Source organism: Drosophila montana, unplaced genomic scaffold, assembly GCF_035044405.1.
Source record: "Drosophila montana isolate Dmon_TW-CO22-7 unplaced genomic scaffold, ASM3504440v1 contig_1455_1, whole genome shotgun sequence".
Classification (NCBI taxonomy): Eukaryota; Metazoa; Arthropoda; class Insecta; order Diptera; family Drosophilidae; genus Drosophila; species Drosophila montana.
Window position 1 is genome coordinate 1,666,117 of NW_026996406.1, and position 22,277 is coordinate 1,688,393.

General features: G+C 40.8%; 1 protein-coding gene across 2 annotated transcripts in view; it reads left to right on the forward strand.

Moving 5' to 3' along the window:
- The window catches only part of bab2 (bric a brac 2), a 38,765-nt gene extending 22,644 nt beyond the window's left edge, over nt 1-16,121 (forward strand). The window contains exons 2-4 of one of the 2 annotated variants that reach the window (XM_064685123.1): nt 13,205-13,271; nt 13,418-13,848; nt 14,604-16,121. In XM_064685123.1, coding sequence (XP_064541193.1) covers nt 13,205-13,271; nt 13,418-13,848; nt 14,604-15,611 — 1,506 coding nt within the window. In that variant the 3' untranslated portion in view covers nt 15,612-16,121. The remainder of the gene's footprint in view (nt 1-13,204; nt 13,272-13,417; nt 13,849-14,603) is intronic. The other variant, XM_064685133.1, reaches the window with a different exon arrangement.
- The last annotated feature ends 6,156 nt before the right edge of the window (nt 16,122-22,277 follow it).

Genomic DNA, 22,277 nt, shown 5'->3' on the forward strand with positions numbered 1-22,277 from the left:
ACACAGCTGCCACGCCCTCCCCTAACACACTTTGTCTTTTGTGGCTCGAACTGAGAGCTGACTGTAGTTTCCCAGCCGCACAGCAACAATTTCAAGTGAACAAAATCAAATGGTATTTGATTTATTTCGTGCGTGGCCAAAAATAAAAAATGCAAACAAAATGAAAGAGTTAGTAGATCTACGCCGAAGATTTAATACCCTTGCGGGCATTTCTCCTTTGCAGAAGGTTGAGATCTGTGCAACTCGAAATGTTATAAAGTATATTGGAAAACAGAATACTATGCCATATAAGATCCTACTATTCCACTGATCTATCCTATCTTCCTTATGATATAGTGGTCCGATATGAGGATCATAATGGAACTAATAAATTCCGAGTTGGATCAAGTCATATTAATATAGAAAAAGGTTTCCATATCAGAGCCAATTTTTCGAACGATCGTTCCTATGACATCTATATGATATAGTGGTCCGATTCTGCATATAAGGAGCAGCTATAGGATATAGTGGTCCGATCCAGCTGGTTTCGACATATTATTTCAAGACGATAGACTTTAAACAGAGAGACTTGTTCGCATAGAGACAGATAGACGGGGAGACTCAACTCTATTGCTGATGCTGATCGAGAATATATATACTTTCTGAAGTCGCAGCTGTCACTTTCTATGCGTTACACATTGCATGACAACATTATAATTTCCTCTACAAGGGGGCATTAAAAGAGCTAAGAAAAAAAACTTTTCAATTTATTTTTGGCATTCATATTTATATTATTAATTTGAGCTGCGCGTGTTGAGGTAGTTATTGCTGTTGTTGTTGCTGGTTTTTATTCACAATGATTCACTTATTAAACGCTGCCATTTATTATTATTATTTATTTCGAGCGTTTATGTAATGCCTCGCTTTTCAACAAAAAATTTGTTCAGCACACTGCGCCCCCCTCACCCTCTCCTCCTTTTTTTTGTTTTGTTTATAATTAAGCAGAAAAAGCGTATTTCTTAATTATTTATTTTATTATTGTTTATTTTTAAATGGGCTACAGACAATTTCCTGCACTTGAAGCGAAACAAATAAAAATGACGCAGCCTTTTGTTGTTGTTGTCGTTGCTGTTGTTGTTGTTGCTGTTGATTCCACAACCTTGTTGCTGTGTGTATATATAGTATATAGATATGTGGATATATGTACACAATATTTAGAGGCACAAATCTTTATTGAAATGCAAACATCAGCTAATGCTCCATAAGCCATATATTTCGCTTTTGAGAAAATTATTTTATGGCTCGCACAAAAGGCAATTTTTATTTAATTACTAAAAAAAAAAACTGAAAACAAAGCAAAACAACAACTGAAATTAAAATGAATGCGAGTTGTTTATGGGCATTATTTAAACAGATTTCTATGAATCCGAATGTAGAGCGTATCGTCTGTTTAAATAGATTTACATGAGTGCGAGACATAAGCTTGAGCTAGTGAAAAACTCATTCTAGATGTTTCGAATGTCCTTTAAGGAACGCCATTTGCTGAGAAGAAACAACATTAAAGTTGCTTTACAGCAATTTCTTAAGATTAATCCTTAAAACTACTCGAGATGGATTTCTTGAGAATAAACTTTAAACCTAAATCTTAAAAATTAACATATGAGAAGATCTGCAAAGACTCTTCAAGCTATCTTGTTGTCAAGAGTTCAAAGCTTGACCCATGTGCACTCTATGAGGACTACTTTGCAAGATCTTAAATAAATAAACTTTTTTTTAAAGGTCTCCAAGGATTTCTAACTATTCTGTTTACACAAACATTTGCTTAAAGTTTGCTAGAGCTCTGAGTAATTCCTATAACGAAAATCTGCAGTTGGAATCTTCTGTTTATCTTCAGGGAATAAACATATGGTAACATATGGTTTTCTTCGATTGTGTTTGTAATTTGCTTTCTAGGAAATCTGTTAAAGAGATAGACTTAACATATGGCAAAGGATGCAGCATCCTATTATCTATTTGAAAGTGTGGAGTTTGAACCTTCGAGATTTGTTAAGAAACACAAATATGATAAAAAGGTTTCCTGGGGTTCAATTTCAATTTAAAAGCTTCAAACTTCAAACAAATCCAGATTGTTATACTATCATAATGTTAGCTCAGTCAAGCAGACTAAATATCTAAAACAGAAGTGTAGGCATATTCCCAAAAGGATCTCTGTACTTCTCTATAACTACTATAAAACATATGCTATGTTGTCTAGTGTACTATATAGTCTAGTGCCAGCCAAGAGCAAAGCCCTTCGCCAAAAGCAGCTGCCAAATGGCTAATTGGTTGCGGCTCTAATGCAAATTTAATTCGTGTGTATTTGTAATTATTTTAGAAATCCGTGCAGCAAATCAAACTGACTGCGTGCGAGGCGGAGTGAGACAATCGAGAGCTTTGCGGCCAGGCCGAAATGTACATGGATTTACCAATACATATACATACATATACTCAAGCATACACAGATGCATATGTGTGCGTGCGTGTGTGTGAATTAATTAGCTTAAGCAAAGCGCGCGAGCGCAACGTTCGCTTGACCAAATCAATATTAACTTGGCCAAAGACAATATATTAGCATGAACATATATATATGTATATCGTGTGTGTATCTTAATATAAATGTATTTGTATTTGTATCTATAGATACAACAGTTGAGCCTACTTATAGATACAAGCTGACAGCTACTGCGAGTGTGCGGGTGTGTATAAAAGATGCATGCAGCATCAGTTGGGGCACTTTAATGAGGCTGCATGCTGCACGCACTCAGACGTGCCACACGTGCCGCACACCGTTGCGGTAGCTCAGCTATTGCATTCATTTAGGCGCAAACGAACGGCCTACGAAAAACAATCAAATATGCATTTTAAAACTCAACTCGGCTCGACTAGAAGTGCGCTCCCCCATGGCCAGCACCTCAAACAGCCGCTGCACAGCACAGCCAGACCAACCATATTTGTCTAACCTGGTCGCTCCACACACACACACACACACCTATACACATGTGGCACGTTGCACGTAACCGTGTCCAGGTGCGCGCCTCTATTTACCCAGGGCCCGAGTGCATGCTGCGCTCTGTTTTAGAGCCCCCGCCCGCTTCTCACTCCTCCTCCCTCTCTCTCTCTCTCTTTGGGCCCCCTCTCTCTATGCTATTCAAAAAATTTAATGGCATTTTAAATAAGAAATTACAGAGGCCGTGCATATTTCATAAGATTTTCGTATGGCCCCGGCAAACGTTCGACGTGGCGGCTGAGAGTTCGACTCGACTCGCCTCGACTCGACTCGCCTCGACTCGACTCGACTCCTACCTTCCCAAAGGTATCAAATACAAAACGGCAACTCAAACTGAAAACTGAAAACAGAAACTGAAATAGAAACTAAAAATGTGCGCGCGAGTCCTCGACTGGCTAAAGAAATACATGACATGGCCATAAAATACTCTATATACAACAGTTGGACTGCAGTTTTTGGCCTACAGCCGGCAAAATACACTTGAAGAAATAATCAAGTGAAAAGCCGAAAGACAGCCAAGAAACAAATTGGAGGTTGCTTAAACTAAATACAATATCCAAGCAGAAAGTTACTTTAAATAAGTTAACATTATTTTAAAGATAGATATTTTCTGTTTATATAAAATCTGAAATTTAGTTAAATATTTTTCAAGTGTAATATATTACTTTCTATATATTATATCTTATTTTTCGTTTAGCAGCTTCTTTTCTTCATACAATCTTAAGCTATCAATTTTTTCTAATCAAATGTAAAAATATTTCATTTTATGCTAAGTTTCATCTAAGTTTTATTAAAAAAATATTTCTTCTTAGTTTTTCCGTTCATCTTAAATCAAAAACTTTCTTTAATACTTTTCAAATATTTAGCGCTCACTTAAAACCAAGTTTTATTGAAACAATATATGCCAATGCCAAGATAAAGCATAATTTATGTGCTTACTTTAATTGAAGTAATATTTAAAAAAAGATTTCACTTGAAAAGCGACAGACTTTTTCTTAGTGCAAGGGATATAAAGAAAACAGGAGATGGAGAAATAATACCGCTGGAATGTGTTAGCTGTAATTCTTGTTTTATACCATATGCGGCTTGGGCATGGGCGTGGCTGGTGGGGCTAGGGGTATCAAGGGGGGGGAGTACGGGGTGGAGGGGGGGGGAGGGGTGCAAGCTCGCCGGTTGCAAAGTTGTGTTACCTTTTTGCATAGCATTGGATTTTGCTAAGTAACATAGCGGCATTCATTTAATATTTATGTCTCTCTAAATATTAAATATTATTTCAAGGCTTTATGCGACTGCACATGCACGGACATGTGTGTGTGCGAGTGTGTGTGTGTATTACTAATACATGTGCATGCAGTTTTTGTGCCTTTGAAGGGGCTTTGGCCGCTTCGATTGGCTCGCCTGCGCCTGTAGGCAGGCTTTCAAATATGCATTAGCTATGCGTGTGTGTGCCCGCGACTGCCGCTGCATGCGTGTGTCTGTGTGTGTGTGTGTGTGTGTGTGTGTGCGTGAGATTACGTCTAAATGGCATAGCATACATTTGTGCGCTTGACCGAAATGCAGCCGCTTCCTGCTTTGGCATTTCGCTTTGTCTTTGCCTTTGCCTTTGCCTTTGTCTTTGTCCCGTGCCTTGGTATTTACTTTGGCGCTCGCTTATTCATAGCGAGAGCTCACACACACACACACTAACACACGCACACACACACTTGAGGCACATGCATGCATATATTTATATGCCCGAAAGGCCATGCCGCGCTTTGCCTTCTTCTATTATTTAAAGCTGCGAGATTTGAAAGCGACCTAATGACGCTGATGGCACGGGGGCTATGGGGAGGGGGGGCTATAGTAGGTGCTGGCTGAAGGGGGAGGGGGGGGGGGTGATAGGTGCCACATTTCTATATAATTTGTTGTTGCCATTTCTTTTGTTCAAGTCTGGTTCGTACTTACATATTGAATTAATATTTAATGACTGTGTGCAGGCGTTTTAACACTTTGCAGACAGCTCATCAACTGCACCTCTCTCTCCCTCTCTCTCTCACACACACTCTAGCTTTCTCGCTCGCACTGGCTGACTGCGCTTTCAATCAGCTGAAAGGACACGCAAGCCTCTGGCCATTACAATAGCAAACAATGTGTAAGCTTTAAGCGTGCAGCCAGGGCTTGGGGGGGGGAGGGGGAGAGACGGACCGTCGGCCATATATCCTCATTATCCTGCATGCTAAAAACAATAAATTACTATTTGCAAAAGGTTAATTTTTACTTCGAAACAAACAGCAAGAACAACTGCGGCGCGAAGGGGAGGCGCCATCAAATGTGGCTAACAAAAAATTACATGAAATAAAAAACAAGCGAGGAAAAAGTTGCAATTACCAACAACAACAACAACAACAACAGCAACAACAACAATAAAGCTAAAGTAAATAGCGCCAGGCAACAACAACAACAAATAAAACTCGACAACAACAACTATAATAAACAGCAACACATTGCAACATTGCAATGTTGCAAGTCCTGCCCTTAGAGATGGCAACGCGACAGCTACAAAAGTGCACAAAAGTAGTAGACGACTGGGCGATACCCTGTAATAATAATATCAAAAAGTTTAACTTAAGTAAGCGCACTTTTATTGACAAGAGAAACCCATATATGCAGACTCTAGCTCTTATAATAAACTCTAACCTTCAAAGTCTGCCGAAATGGGATATTTATATATTGAAATATGATAAGAATGGAAGCACTTATGAACTTTATGAAGTGAACATGGGCTGTATTTGGCATAGCTGTACACATATACAAAGTTTTCTAGCTCTAGCTCTGATAGACTCAGAGTTCCTTGAGATCAGACAGCGATATATTTGGAAAAAGTCGTCTGTTGCAGCTGCTCAGATATATACAAGTATATATACTATACGAGTTCCTTGCTACCAAATTTGCTAGCTCTAGCTCTGATAGACTCTGAGTTTCTTAAGATCATAGAGACAGTATATGTAGTCGAATATGTAATACAGAAATATAGAAGAGTATCCCTTTTACGTGCAGCTATATACCAAATTTTCTGGCTCTAGCTCTGCTAGACTCTGAGTTCCTTGGGATAAGATAGTATTAGAATTGAAAAAACTGGGCTCAAATATAACTGAAGAGCTGTAGCTCAGATAAACGAGATACATATACATTATACGAGAACCTCCTATCAAAATTTGCTAGCTCTAGCTCTGAATGGTTCTGAGTTCCCTGAGATCATAATGAGAGTATATGCTGTATAGACTCTAATTCACATTTGATCTCTACTTATTTGAATAAAAGTATCCTTTGGGTGCCTCTGCGAAGCCGTTTCACGCAACCATCGCTAAATGCAGCCCATGTTATTATTCTGTTCAGCCCTAAGTTCGAGTGCGAGTTCGTTTTAAAAAGAGGGGTAGCTCAGCTCGAAGGCGAAGACGACTTCGTGGTATGTTTTGTATATTTCTTCTTCTTTTTTGGGCTTGGCCCTTTTCAGACGCAGTCGTAAGCTGCCCCCATTTGAATGTTTTATTGTAATTTTAGTTGTTGGGCTGTCGGCTGCTGGTTAGTTGGCAACAACAACAACAACAACAACTACAATAACTACAATAACACCTGACACACCTCAATGCGCGCTCCACTCAACACTTGCTGTATAATTATTTATTGCATTTAAATTATTGTTGCAAGTGTTGTTGTCGCTCTTGTTGTAGTTGTTGCTGTGGTTGTTGTGGCAAACAAAATGAAACGAAACTTTCATTGCGAGCACTTGCCGCGCGAAGAGTGGAGCTCTTCATGCACTCGCACTTGATTTTATGATTACTACAATTATTGTTGCCATTGTTGTTGCTGTTGTTGCAACAGTTGTAGTTGTTGCTGTTGCTGCGACGACTACTTCTTTCATTCACTGCTGACACATTGCGTTCGAGTCCAGCTCCTTTCGCAGAAATTGCCACTGCAATTGTTTTTGCTGCCTTCGCGCTGGCATTTCCATACACAATTCAAACGAACACACACACACACACACACACACACACATAGCTACATAAAATGCAAGAAATACAATTTATATATATATATATATTTATATATATTCTTGTAAAGAGTCGTAGACGTGCACCTACAAAATAATTCCGCCTCGGCCAGCTCCTTTTGCGGCTTCGCCCTCTGTGCGCGAAATGTGTTTTTCACATTATTTCATGAATAATGCATTGGGCTAATATGCATATTTTATGTGAAATTCGTGCAATAAAATACTATTAAATATTTAGCTGCTGCCACCACCAAGGAGTTGCATAGTTAAGCAAAGAAGTTGCATACTTAACGAAAGATGAGCCCCTTCTTTTCGCTCTCTTTTGGTAAACAGCTGCCCAGACTGAAAATTGCACATAAAATAACAGAAAATGTTCGATTTTTATAGCCCAATGTTCGATTTGTAGTCCTGCGATAGGAACTGTTTCTTGCTTTAGAGGGATATTTTGCAATTTCAGCTTTGTATCGAGAGTTTCCTTAATATTTGATATATTTTGTTTAATTGAATACATTTTATTTGAAGGTGCTTTAATTTAAGGAATTTTTAAAATCATTTGTTTTCTTTTCCTGACTTTGAAAGTTTTTTCCTTTTTTTTGTTTTAAAGGAATTTTCTATATATTTTGCTTTTCCTCCCTATTTTCCATTGCCTTTAACAATAAGCAAAACATTTCTATATTCTTATCATATCAATTTAATATCTTATCTTTGACATTCAGTCGAAGGAAGGTTAAGAAGGTTGCAGGTTCAAATCTTCGGCTAGCATACGAATGTCTTAGTGAAAAGTCAAGGTCTGACTAGATAGAAGGCTGATAACCTATGAATAAATAACTATTGATGAGTTTCTATTTCATTTAAAAATGTATGCAATTTTTATTATTATATTTATGTAAAATATTTCAAGTTTTAAATATGTTTATATAAATAAATATAAAAGATATTTTGCATTTTCTTAGATTTTTATATAGAATTTCTTTAGATTTTCTATTTATTTTCTATTTATTATTCTTTACGAATAATAATTTAAGTAAACCAATGCAGAAATTGAACATTCTTGCTGAAATTGAACCAGTGACCTCTCGCTTGCTGGTCCGACACTCAGATGCCTGCTAATCAGCATAAACTCTTTTATATATAGTTGCAAGAAGTAGATGATAAAAGGAGATCACATAAATGTTTTCACATCAAATGGGAGTACATTCACAATAAATGAGAATTTCAAAGAAAGCCTTCGAATTCGTTATTATATTTATTTAGTACCCGAGCATAGTTAAGGTGTTTGAACTAATTCTCCAACATCAAATCGAAATAGTTGCAAGTCTATTTCCATAGACCTTGTGGTATTTGTAGATTCCTCAAACATTTTTAACCACTGTCACGTCACGGGTTTGGTGCGTCTGGTGCGCCTGGCGTAAGACAAGTTGGGAGGAGGCACTTTAGAGAGCTAGACGAAGGTCCTCAGGATGTTGGGACTTTGTCGCGTATTCGTAGCCAGAGTTGCCATTTAAATTAATTATTTATTATGCCAAGCATTGCTTCTTATAAAATTAATGAATGGCATGAGCGCAAAAACTATAAAACCGGGCGCAGGACGCGGATAAAAGACGACGGCGACTGTCAGGCACAGGAGCCAGTCCAACTAGCGAGAGAGATAGAGAGAGAGAGAGAGAGAGTGGGGAGGGGGGGAAAGACAGACAACATGGGGCAGGATTAGGCTGGGGGCGGCCAAATGTGCGGGGCGTGTGCGTGCGGTTGGTTGAGTAATATAAATAAATGAATGAATGAATGAGCGTCGAAAGCAGCGGCACCGGCAGGGGTAAGGGCTGTCAGTGGGTGAGGGGGGGGGGGGGTGGGGGGAGTGCTGACAGGGGCATGCCTAGCAGGGGCAAGTAGTTGCTAGTAGTAGTAGTGAAGGCTGCAAGGCAGCAGGCGCACAGCAAAAGCAGCTCAAGAAATTGCCAAGAGCAAATGGCAGAGGCAGGGGTGCAGGGGGTGGTGTTGCGGGGGGTGGTGTTGGTGCAGGGGGTGGTTTGTGGTGAGCACAAGTTGCAGACAAGAGAAATAACAAACTTGAGACGCCGCCGTTAAAGTTGGCGTCGCAGTTGGCGTCGCTGCCGCTGCCGCTGCTGCAGTAAAAGCACGAATCGAAAATGAATAATAAATAAAGTGTTATATAATATAAGAAATATAGTATACTACGTGCAAGAGCCAGAGAGAGAGAGTGGGAGAGAGAGAGGGAGAGAGAGAGAGTGTGGGGAGTAGGGCAGAGAAAAACTACAGCCAAAGTTCTAAGGCAACAAACAAGGGGGCTGGGTGGGGCAGCGGGTCGTCGCGACTGCAGTTTATAGTGTTGCATGCCCCGCGCGCCAAGAAATTGCTATCTGTGCGGAGTAAGGAGGAGGGGGGGGGGGGGGAGTATGGATTTGCAGGGGCGGGGGCGGCGCGTTCAGTTTATGTGCTCGCTTGAAAAATAAAATTAAAATTGCATTAGAATCCAGCGGGTTTTCATGGCGAGTATCGCGGGAGGAGGAGGGATGAGACGCAACTTGAAGGTTGTTGAAAGACATGTGTGAGAGTGTGAGGGGGGGAGAGGGGAGGGGAAGGGGGTGGACAAGGGCAGTTGGATTGATGGGCTGTATCCACATATATGTATATATACCAAATATGCGAAAGTAAAGAAACAAAAATCAATAAGAAAAAAATTAAATTATTTTTCTTTTTTATAGAATATTTCTAGCAGCGCATAAAGTTAATTAAATAAATTATTATGTGAATGGGGCGTGTGCACACGATGAGTAATTGGCAAGAACAAGAAGACGATGAGCCGCAGCAGCGACGACAGCGACAGCGGCAGCAGCAGCGGCAGCGGCAGCGGCAGCGACGACAGCAGCGAAGCGCCGCAAATTAAATTAAATGAGTTGAAAGAAAGTTGAATGCGCGCACGCTTCAAATTTGTTGCTGTTGCTGCTGCTGCTGGCGGGAAATTGAAAATTTAATTAATTAAACATTTTTGAGCACAGCAGCAGCAGCTATATTTTATTATATTGTATGCTGTATGTATTGTGTGTGCCAGGCGAGTCTTCTAATTGTTAGACGTGACTTGGCCAAGTGGTTCGGCAGCAAGGGCGAGCATGATAAACAGACCGGGAGAGAGAGAGAGAGCGAGAGAGAGAGAGAGAGGGGGGGGGGGAGGGGTGGAGTGAGGTGGGAGGTCGCCATAATGCATTGGCAAGTGACTGGCAAATTTACGATGTAGATGACTAATGGTTAACCGCGCTGCAAGCAATTCCATGTGCCTGACTTATGACTAGAACTTAAGAACTAGTGTGAATAATTGCAATTGTCATTTACTATAATAGAAAACTAGGTACTATATGGTAAAAAGAAAATTACAAGCGGAACTCAAAGGTAAATGGCAAGTAAAAACTGGGTAAAGTTTTTTAAATAGAAAATTACAAGCACAACTTAATGGTAAAATGCGAGTAAATGTCAGCGCAAAGCGAGCAAATCAATTTCGTTCCATTTTGCTTTACTCTCTCCTTAAATGAATTCTCACTCTGAGAGAAGCAGCTGATCAAGCAGCTTGCAGGTTCAAATCCACCGAGCTGGTATATGGAATATATCTATGTTCAAAATTATAGATAGTAATAGTTATAGAACAAGTTAACTTTTTAAATATGACTAGAAACAATGGCCCTTGGCTAAGAGAATGCTACTTTTATACACTAGCCCGAAGTTTGAACCAGCGACTTCGCTGTTCGTAAACTCACACAGCAGCAGCTAAGCTATAAATTAACTTTTGCACATATGTCGTAAGGTGCAGAGCTAAGAAGACAATTAGAGAACTGAAGCCAGGGAAAATACTTGCACATTTTGATATGGTACGACTGGCTAAAAGGCCATAAAGTTAAATTTTCAGTGAGAGACGCAATATATAGACTAATTTGTAATACAGCATAATTTTTGACATCGGGAGCTCAATTTATGTTCATTTTAATAGGGTTAAGAACGATACAAATATCTTCAAGGCAGAATTGTTTAGGCTATAGTATATATATTGCAATTATTCAAAGTTTGAAAGTAATTCGGCAATCCATCCAAGTCATATTAGTTGAGGCAGCAAAGAAGCTTGCTCGTTTTGCCAGTTCGACGAATGAGAACCTGCCCGAGCAAACGTATCCGCCTACAGAGTCATTTGTGTGCGGCCACTGCAAAACAACTCGATGCTTGAATACAATGTAGAAAGCATTCGTACAATTTTTTGCTGTTTATATTTGCAGTGATCGCCAGGCCTTTGTGCATATGCAATATGGCTAGTTAACTGCCGTGTCAAAACCTAATTACGTGTTTTACATAACTTCTACAGAAACTTCGACTCGACTCTGGCGATTCTCATTAAAAAACTACAACAATAATAATAATAATAACAACAACTTGAGCTAGCTGCCCTGACGCTTTGCCATTAACAAAATGCTTAACATAAAAAAGCGTTTTTAACGCCATTTTGTTTTGTGGCAAGGGGCCTTGGGGCCTCGAGTCTAGTGTGGCGCGTAAAAAATGTAGAAAAAGAGGCAGAACGACGAAGAAGTGGATGGAAAAAAATGCTTCCGACTTTTCAATTTCAATTATTCATACATTTTATGACCTTTTTCCTTAACATGCTGGGCTAACATTCTAACAAATCCAATCCAAACATGGCCCAAAACCCGTTTCAAATATTTAAGACTTGCACTCCCCAACTCATATATAGATATATACCCCATATATATATACCCTATATATGTGTGTGTGTTTTTGTTGGCGCTGCACATAATTTGTATAGCGCCTGCCTGCTGGCCATATAAAATGCATGGCTTTGTGCAGTTGGGGCCCGCTGACGAGCTGTTGGCCGTTCCAAGCTGTTGGCCCGGTCAGCGTTAGGCAATGCATCCTGTAGCACGACCTGCTACAATTTAACTTTTCTCTTCGTTTTTTTTTTTGTTTTAGTCCAGAAATTATGCCTTCATTTATTTAACACTCGGTTTGATTTTTTTGTAACTGTTGTGTTTTCATTAATAAATATTAAGCGCCGTCGCAATTGCCTGCGACTCAAGTTTTACTTCAGTTAGCGAATATTTGTGGTTACACTGAGCGAAAAATCTAGCTCATTTTCTTCATCTCTTCAATTTTACTTAAAGTTTGAAGCACATTTTAATTTGGTTAATTTTTATTTAATTAAAATTTTTATTTTAAATAAAATTTGAATTTCCCTTGACTTAAAAAAAAAACAAGTTTTAACTATGAACAGAATGCTTAAATTAAGAATTTTCTTGCTTAAAACAAGCATCAAAAGTTCTTAATTGAAGTAAGACATTGCCAAGTTGTAATATCATATTGGTATATTATTTAATATAATATTTGAGTCTTGTACTTGGGAACTTTTGGATGTAGGAAAACTTACTTGAATAAAGAATTTCTTGCTGAATTTAAGAAATTTCAAACTTGGTTGAAAATTGAGTAGGTTGAGTTCGAAGTTCGCAAGTTTTGATTCTCAACAAATTTTTAACCCTCTAGAATTATTTATGTTATAAAAATAAGAGAAAAGAGTCTTGAATTAAGTACAAAATACTTAGAACAACATTTGCTTACTTGAAATAAGTGTAAAATGTTTTGAGTGCAAGTAAAATATTTCTTAAGATCGTCTGAATTTTTAAATTAAAATATATTGTACTTAAAATAAGTATTTCATGCTCAATTAAAGACATTTTCGACAAGACCTCCGATTGAGAAAGTTGAGCCAAAAGTTCTTGAACTTTTTCTTCTGAGTGTAGCTTAGATACGATTGTTTGATGGCAGGGACAGGGGCAGGGTCAGGGGCACGGGGGCATACATATCTAATAATAGCAATAAATAAATAGCTGTGGTCGGCCATAAAAATGCTGAAGACAAAAGCGGCAACAAATCGCTTGCCAACTTTGTATACTAATTCGCATTGGCGTTTGCATACCAAAACGCTTTGGGCCACATTTATGGCATTAATAAACTTTTATGGCCAGAATTTTGCAAGTCGCTAAGAACTGAGAACTGCGAACTGCGAACTGAGAACTTTAGAGCCGTAGAAAACTGAAACGACATTTTTGCTTATCTGCTGCTTCTTTCCGTTGCCATTGCAGGCCAAAATGATTGAGACGAGCGGACACGGCTGGATGGGCGCACCGGCAACAGGCGCATCTGTGGCGGGTAAGTTTGCGCCAGTCCTCGAGGCAGGGAAGCGGTCTTCCTGTGGCCAAAACAATTAGCATAGTCCGGAACAGGGCAACTAAGTTTGGTATATGTTTTCCCCCTCTCTCTCTATATTTGTGCCTGCTGTTTGCCGCTTCCTCCAGCAGACAGCTACCAGTATCAGTTGCAGTCCATGTGGCAGAAGTGCTGGAACACTAACCAACAGAATCTGGTGCAACAGCTGCGCTTTCGCGAACGCGGTCCGCTCAAGTCGTGGCGCCCGGAAGCCATGGCCGAGGCCATATTTAGCGTGCTAAAGGAGGGCCTCTCGCTGTCGCAGGCCGCTCGTAAATACGATATACCCTATCCGACGTTCGTGCTCTATGCGAATCGTGTGCACAACATGCTGGGCCCCTCTTTGGACGGCGGCACCGATCCACGGCCCAAGGCACGCGGTCGCCCTCAGCGCATTCTGCTGGGCATGTGGCCCGAGGAACTAATACGCAGCGTCATCAAGGCCGTCGTCTTTCGGGACTATCGCGAGATCAAGGAGGACATGAGCGCCCATCAGTATGCCAATGGACAAGCGCATGGTGTAAGTAAACCAGACAAACTAATTATAAAACTTATTAGAAATAGGAGAAATAGGAGAAGTCCCAACATAAAGTGGTCTAAGGTGGAATGGAATCTTTAAACATATAAGAGAGTATTCTGATTTTATGATACATTTAAAACTGACTAGAAAGTCCCAAATAGAATTTCGCATAATAATCAAATAATAGAGTATTTTGATATGATGATTTTATCATTTAGTTAAAGTTCTTAATTGGAGTTAAGATAGATATCTTCATCAAAACAGTCAAAAACAGTTTATCATCCAAAAAATTAACAGGGTTTGAACCGGCGTAATTGTTCAAATTATAAGGGGAAAAAGCATTTAATCTACGTTTCATCAAGAACAACTTTAAAACCTAGCCACATCTTATAAATATACCTTCCGATTGAATCAATCAGTTAATCATACAAAAAAAAACAGGGTTTGAACCAGCGTAATTGTTCAAATTGCAGGCGGATGACCAATTAGGCAAAGTTTCATCAAGAAAAAATTTAAAACTTAGCCTCATATTATAAATATATCTTCAGCTTAAATCAATCAGTTTATCATACAAAGAAAACAGGGTTTGAACCGGCGTATTTGTTCAAATTATAAGAGGAAAACTCATTTAAGTTGAGTTGCATCAAGAAAAACTTTGAAACCTAGCCACATCATATAAATACTTCTTCAGCTCACTCTTAACACACTTTTCCCGTTTCTTTGCCCCTCTCGCACTTGCTTTGACTTACCTACAGGCACACTTTGGATCAGGCAACCCGACAGCTGCTGCCAATGGGTATCACAGTGCTGCGGTCAAGATGGCGCCGCCTGACGGCAGCAATCCGCTGAGCACAATGACAGAGACGCTGCGCAGGCAGATACTCTCCCAGCAGCAGCAGCACCAACAGCAGCAGCAGCAGCAGCAACAGCAGCAGCAGCAGCAGTCGCCGCATGTGCAGTCGATGAACATGTACAAATCGCCTGCCTATTTGCAGCGCTCCGAGATCGAGGATCAGGTGTCGGCGGCGGCGGCGGTGGCAGCGGCGGCCAAGCATCAGCAGAGCGAGCGCCGCGGCGCCGAAAATCTGCCCGATCTGAGCGCCTTGGGGCTGATGGGCCTGCCCGGCATGAATGTGCTGCCCAGCACGCAGCGCGGCACAGCCGGCGGCAACGGCGGCGGCGGCAGCAGCGGTGCCGGCTCCGGTGCCATGCATCCCAGTGCGGCCAGCTATGCGCGCGAGTTGTCGCGCGAGCGGGAGCGCGAGCGTGAGATGTCGCGGGATCGCGAGCTAAAGGAGGCAATGCACGCCCGCCAATATGGCAATCAGTCGCGCGGCTCCAACTCGTCGGCGGGCAACAAGTCGGCGGCTGGGTCGAGTCGGCCGGGCGCCGCATCGCCCTACTCCGCGCACCACTCGCACGGCCATTATGCCAAGCACGCCAAGGAGCAGCCGGGCTATGCGTACAACAAGCGCTTTCTGGAGAGCCTGCCCGCGGGCATAGACTTTGAGGCGATTGCCAACGGGCTGCTGCAGAAGTCAGTGAACAAGAGTCCGCGCTTCGAGGACTTCTTTCCCGGCCAGGACATGAGCGAACTGTTCGCCGATGCCGGCGCCGCTGCCGGTGCCGGCTCCGCAGCGGCAGCAGCAGCAGCGGCCGCGGCAGCGGCTGCCTATGCGCCGGCGGCGGCAATGCGCGAATCCCCATTGATGAAAATCAAACTGGAGCAGCAGCAGGCCGCCGAGCTGCCGCACGAGGATTGAGTGGGAGCGGCGCGGCCGGGCCGCTGGGTTGGCGCTTTTGAAGAGGCCAACGTAAATAATACATTTGGACTGCTATTTTAATATATGCCCAACGTTTAGTCTTTAATGGAAAGTGAAGCCAAGTGCTTAAAACGAGTTGCTAAATCATTTTTTCAAATGCTTGGAACTTAAGCTTAAGTCTAGTTATAAAACGGTACGAGTATTAACGTTGCCCCACACACACGCACACGCACACGCACACGCACACCCATACACACACATGCACTTCAGAACTTTCCTGTAAGGATAAGATCTCGCCTAACAATTATTTATTTATGCATTTTGTATGCGCCTTATTCTTTGCCAATATTGAAAAAATAAAGAAAGAAAAAAATCGTTTTTTAATATATATATATACATATATATATATGTACTTGCTATAATTAACAGTTACAACTAGAGACTTGTGCATTTCTTAAATGTAGTTTAGAGTTTAGTTTAGCCACACACCCACAAACACACACGCACACACATACATACACTCACACGCACACGCACTCATAAATATTCATATATAGCGCATACGCAATGTTGTCTTTCAAGTAATTAGATCATAGTACATAATATAAATAAATATACATATATGCATAAACACATAATTAATAAACACAGCAATTGTATTTCCAAATGTAAATGTAAATAATGTACAAATTTCCATAGCTATAGGATATACATATATGTACGTACACGTATATCGACTTAGTCTTAGGCGCGCACAACTTTTCTCTATATTGTAATAACCCCCAAATTAATTAAAGTAAATAAAGCGAAGCAAAAATATATATATAAAATATATATATATATTAATATAGATATGAGTATGCGTATGGTATGTGTGCTAATTTTATGTAATACAAATACACACACACAAATACACACACACACACAGGCACACCAAATCCCAGTGAGCGGACACACACACACACACACACACACAGCTATTTAAATGCATATGTATTGTATGATGTTCTTAATGAGTGAATTATCCATGATAACATTGAAGATAATGCATTAAATACTATTATACTATTATTACTATTATTATTATTATTAATATTATTATTTTAGTTAAACCTAAATTATATACAACTGAAACAGAATAAAAGTGAAGAAGTAAATGTATAAAAATATAACCAAAAGTGTTTTTACTGTTTTCTCGGGTTGGAAAGTTCGCCAACTTTTTCGAAGGTAAAAGAAATAGTCGGATTGAATGTTCTGTTAAGTAAGATAAGGCAGATTTTCAGAGGAAGAGAGAGAAAAGAAGAGACAGAGAGAGAGAGAGAGAGAGAGAGAAAAGAAGAGACAGAGAGAGAGAGCGAGAGAGAGAGAGAGTAAGGGAAAGAATACAGAGAGAGGGAGAGAGAGTGAGCAAGAGAGAATAACAGAGAGAAAGATAGAGACAGAAGACAGATAGCAATGGAGAGGATAACAAGGGAGAGAGTGAGACAGAGAGAGAGAGAGTGAGAGAGAGAGAGAGAAGTAATAAAGTGAGAAAGAGAGAAAGAGAGAGAGCGAGAGACAGAGAGAGAAACAGTGAGAACGAGAGAGAGAGAGAATCTTACCCCTAGGATTCGTATATGGACATGGTCAAAATTTCCCACCCCCATAACTCCGCCAAAACTGAACCGATTTTCACCAGAATTGGCTTTTTGTTCATGGTTTTCCCTCTAAAATAATCTGGCATTTAAATCTGACCACACAATTTTGAGTCGAAATTCATGTCAAAATCTTACCCCTAGGATTCGTATATAGACATGGTCAAAATTTCCCACCCCCATAACTCCGCCAAAACTGAACCGATTTTCACCAGAATTGGCTTTTTGTTCATGGTTTTCCCTCTAAAATAATCTGGCATTTAAATCTGACCACACATTTTTGAGTCGAAATTCATGTCAAAATCTTACCCGTAGGATTCGTATATAGACATGGTCAAAATTTCCCACCCCCATAACTCCGCCAAAACTGAACCGATTTTCACCAGAATTGGCTTTTTGTTCATGGTTTTCCCTCTAAAATAAACTGGCATTTAAATCTGACCACTCATTTTTGAGTCGAAATTCATGTCAAAATCTTCGCCGTATATAGACATGGTCAAAATTTCCCACCCCCATAGCTCGGCCAAAATTCAACCGATTTTCATGAGGCTTGGTTTTTTGTTCATGGTTTTCCCTCTTAAATAATCTGGCAATTAAATCTGACCACACATTTTTGACTCGAAATTCATGTCAAAATCTTACCCCTAGGATTCGTATATAGACATGGCCAAAATTTCCCACCCCCATAACTCCGCCAAAACTAAACCGGTTTTCACCAGAATTGGCTTTTTGTTCATGGTTTTCCCTCTAAAATAATCTGGCATTTAAATCTGACCACTCATTTTTGAATCGAAATTCATGTCAAAATCTTCGCCCTAGGATTCATATATAGACATGGTCAAAATTTCCCACCCCCATAACTCCGCCAAAACTGAACCGATTTTCACCTGGATTGGTTTTTTGTTCATGGTTTTCCCTCTAAAATAATCTGGCAGTTAAATCTGACCACACATTTTTGACTCGAAATTCATGTCAAAATCTTAGCCCTAGAATTCGTATATGGACATGGTCAAAATTTCCCACCCCCATAACTCGGCCAAAATTCAACCGATTTTCATGAGGTTTGGCTTTTTGTTTATGGTTTTCCCTCTAAAATAATCTGGCATTTAAATCTGACCACACATTTCTGAGTCGAAATTCATGTCAAAATCTTATCCCTAGGATTCGTATATGGACATGGTCAAAATTTCCCACCCCCATAACTCGGCCAAAATTCAACCGATTTTCACCAGAATTGGCTTTTTGTTCATGGTTTTCCCTCTAAAATAATCTGACATTTAAATCTGACCACTCATTTTTGAGTCGAAATTCATGTCAAAATCTTCGCCCTAGGATTCGTATATAGACATGGTCAAAATTTCCCACCCCCATAACTCGGCCAAAATTCAACCGATTTTCATGAGGCTTGGTTTTTTTTCCATGGGTTTCCCTCTAAAATAATCTGGCATTTAAATCTGACCACACATTTTTGACTCGAAATTCATGTCAAAATCTTCGCCCTAGGATTCGTATATAGACATGGTCAAAATTTCCCACCCCCATAACTCCGCCAAAACTGAACCGATTTTCATGATGCTTGGTTTTTTGATCACGGTTTTCCCACTAAAATAATCTGGCAATTAAATCTGACCACACATTTTTGACTCGAAATTCATGTCAAAATCTTCGCCCTAGGATTCGTATATGGACATGGTCAAAATTTCCCACCCCCATAACTCGGCCAAAATTCAACCGATTTTTATGAGGTTTGGTTTTTTGTTCATGGTTTTCCCTCTTAAATAATCTGGCAATTAAATCTGACCACACATATTTGACTCGAAATTCATGTCAAAATCTTACCCCTAGGATTCGTATATGGACATGGTCAAAATTTCCCACCCCCATAACTCGGCCAAAATTCAACCGATTTTCATGAGGTTTGGTTTTTTGTTCATGGTTTTCCCTCTAAAATATTCTGGCATTTAAATCTGACCACACATTTTTGAGTCGAAATTCATGTCAAATCTTACACCTAGGATTCGTATATAGTCATAGGTCAAAATTGCCCACCCCCATAACTCGGCCAAAATTCAACCGATATTCATGAGGTTTGGCTTTTTGTTCATGGTTTTCCCTCTAAAATAATCTGGCATTTAAATCTGACCACACATTTTTGACTCGAAATTCATGTCACAACCTTAGCCCTAGGATTCGTATATAGACATGGTCAAAATTTCCCACCCCATAACTCGGACAAAACTCAACCGATTTTCACCAGAATTGGCTTTTTGTTCATGGTTTTCCCTCTAAAATAATCTGGCATTTAAGTCTGACCACACATTTTTGAGTCGAAATTCATGTCAAAATCTTCGCCCTAGGATTCGTATATAGACATGGTCAAAATTTCCCACCCCCATAACTCCGCCAAAACTGAACCGATTTTCACCCGGATTGGTTTTTTGTTCATGGTTTTCCCTCTAAAATAATCTGGCATTTAAATCTGACCACACATTTTTGACTCGAAATTCATGTCAAAATTTTAGCCCTAGAATTCGTATATGGACATGGTCAAAATTTCCCACCCCTATAATTCGGCCAAAACTCAACCGATTTTCATGAGGCTTGGTTTTTTGATCATGGAGAGAGAATGATATATAGAGAGAGCAAAAGAGAGAAATTTAAAACTTGCAACAATTATGAAATCTTCCTGAGCCTCAGGAAATTATCATGTGAAAATTAAAAGCAAACAGATAGCTTTTTACGCAAAAAATTCGTACTTTTTCAAAAGGTTATCGTTTATCACAAAACAATAAGAAAACAGCTGTTATTTTGCACGTGTCGAATTAAATAGAAGTGTGAGGAGTGTGAGGAGTGCAGCAGCAGGAAGAATAATAAGAAGCCATTTGGTGCGATGTCAGCCCAAGATGAAGCCAATTAAAGCAGGGAGATTCAATTCGATGCTGATTATTTTCATACTTCAGAAAGCACGTACTTGAACTGCGTTTCAGAACATTGCGTTCAGCGTGATTCTGCCATATCCTTGAAAATATTTCCTGGAATGCGTCTACTCAACCATGCTTTTAATGAGCTCTTCCAGGAATCCTTAGCCAGCGAATAGATTACGCCCTCTGCTTAGTCAGTGGCCGAGGCATGTTAGCTGCTAGCCTAATTAGGATTGTGGGGAAACCCGAGCAGCTCTTCAACTGGGACAACATGCACCAGCAGAAGTTAAAGTTCCACTAAACAAAAAACAAGAGGCAGCAGATCAACAGGCAGTTGAACAGCTTGCAACAGGCGCCGCCCAATGCCCGCTCAAGGTCAAGTGGCAAGTGGCAAGTGGCAAGTGAAAGGGATGTCAAAGTTGTTGTTGTTGTTGCTGCTGAAAGAAAACAATTACTTTGGCACTTAACAGCTTAACACATCAGTTTACACGGATGCAAAACTGGAGTCCAAAGCTGCTGCAGCTAACTAGGGAGTGGCCAAAGCCAAGAGGCAAGCGGCAAGTGGCAAGTGGCAAGTGGCAAGAGCGAAAGCCAGAGCAAAGCGGGCGCTTAGCCAACTCGGAAGGAAGGCGGGCATTTAACTGGTCTGGGCTGGGCTGGGCTGCTGGCAAAGATAGAGCCACAGAGACGAGCCACAGTAACTGGGCAACGAGTCATGACAAACGTGCAACTGTAAGGCTCAAGGTCGTTTGGCCGGGCCGCAGTCAAAAGGAGCTGCTGCCCAGGAAGCGGCGGCGGAAGCAGCAGCCGGAGTCAGAGTCGGAGTCGGAGTTGGAGCCGGAGTCAAAGCTGAAGCCACCCTTGGCAGCAGGCAAAAGGCAGCCGCTTGGCCGGCCATGAATGGCAAGTGGCTTTCATCTTGCGAGAAGACACCCACAACAACAACAACAAGTGAGGAGAGGAGGGAGGGGTGCCACAAGGACAATAATCGCCCCGGCAAAAGGGTGACTCGCTCGCTTCTCGGCCAGCCTTGCATGTGAGACGAACGGGCGAGCGACCCACAAACAACTTCCTTCTGGCCAGAAGGACTGCATCTGATTGCCCGAGCTGGCTGCTGATGTCCTTGCCAGCAATGCGGCTGTGGTTGAGCTATGTCTGTGTGCCTGTTAATGTCTGTGTGCTGCCAGTCCGTGTGTGTGTGTTTGTGTGTGTGTATGACTCTGTCTGAAGTTAAGCACTTGCGGCTGCTTCAAGCCCAAAATTCCCGGCTGCCTCGCAGACAACGCCAACGACAACGACAAGGACAAGGACGTTGAGGACGAGAACTACTGCTCTGCTATCCATCTTGACAAGTGGCTTGCCTGACTCCTAGTCGTAGCCAGACCATGTGTGTGTGTGTGTGTGTGTGTGTGTGTGTGTGTGTGTCTATGGTTTTGGCTTAAATGTTTGCTACGGACAGACTTTTGGCATTGGGGTTGGCGGCAGTTCTGACAATACAGCTACTTTTCTAGCTAAATATGGCTATTTTCAGGTGACGTCAGGCGGAAACTGATGCAAATTGTGATTTTGGCTATTTTTATGCAGATTTTTTTTTTTTTTAATTTGTTATCCAATACAATTCTACTTATTTTACGCGTGTCTTTAACTCATGTTTTTTAATTTCTTATATTATTTTATTGTATGGCAACCCTGTTTATCGTCTATCGATAGCGCAGCCACATTTTGGTCATCACAATTTCATTGTGTATATTAAATCTGTGGATCTGAGTTAAAAGAAGCTAGATGAAAGCTTCGGCATGCTTGAATGGATAATTCAAACATGAAAAATTGCCTTAAGAAAAGTTGCGACTGACTTAAAGAAACCATTTTGTATAAATTCAACTGACTTGTGGCCAGTCAAAAAAAACAAGGCAAATTTAGCATGCATTGCCTTAAGAAGCCAGTAAAATATTTCAACTGCTTCAAAAGAAACTGGACAAAAGGCGGCAGCCCTTTGCCTCTTTGTGTCCAAACTAGCGATCGCCGCGTGAAAGTCAATTGGATGTCGTCTCTCCCGCCCCAAAACAGATATTTATCATCCCGTCCCATAGGGCGAACATTAAGTTCTTGGT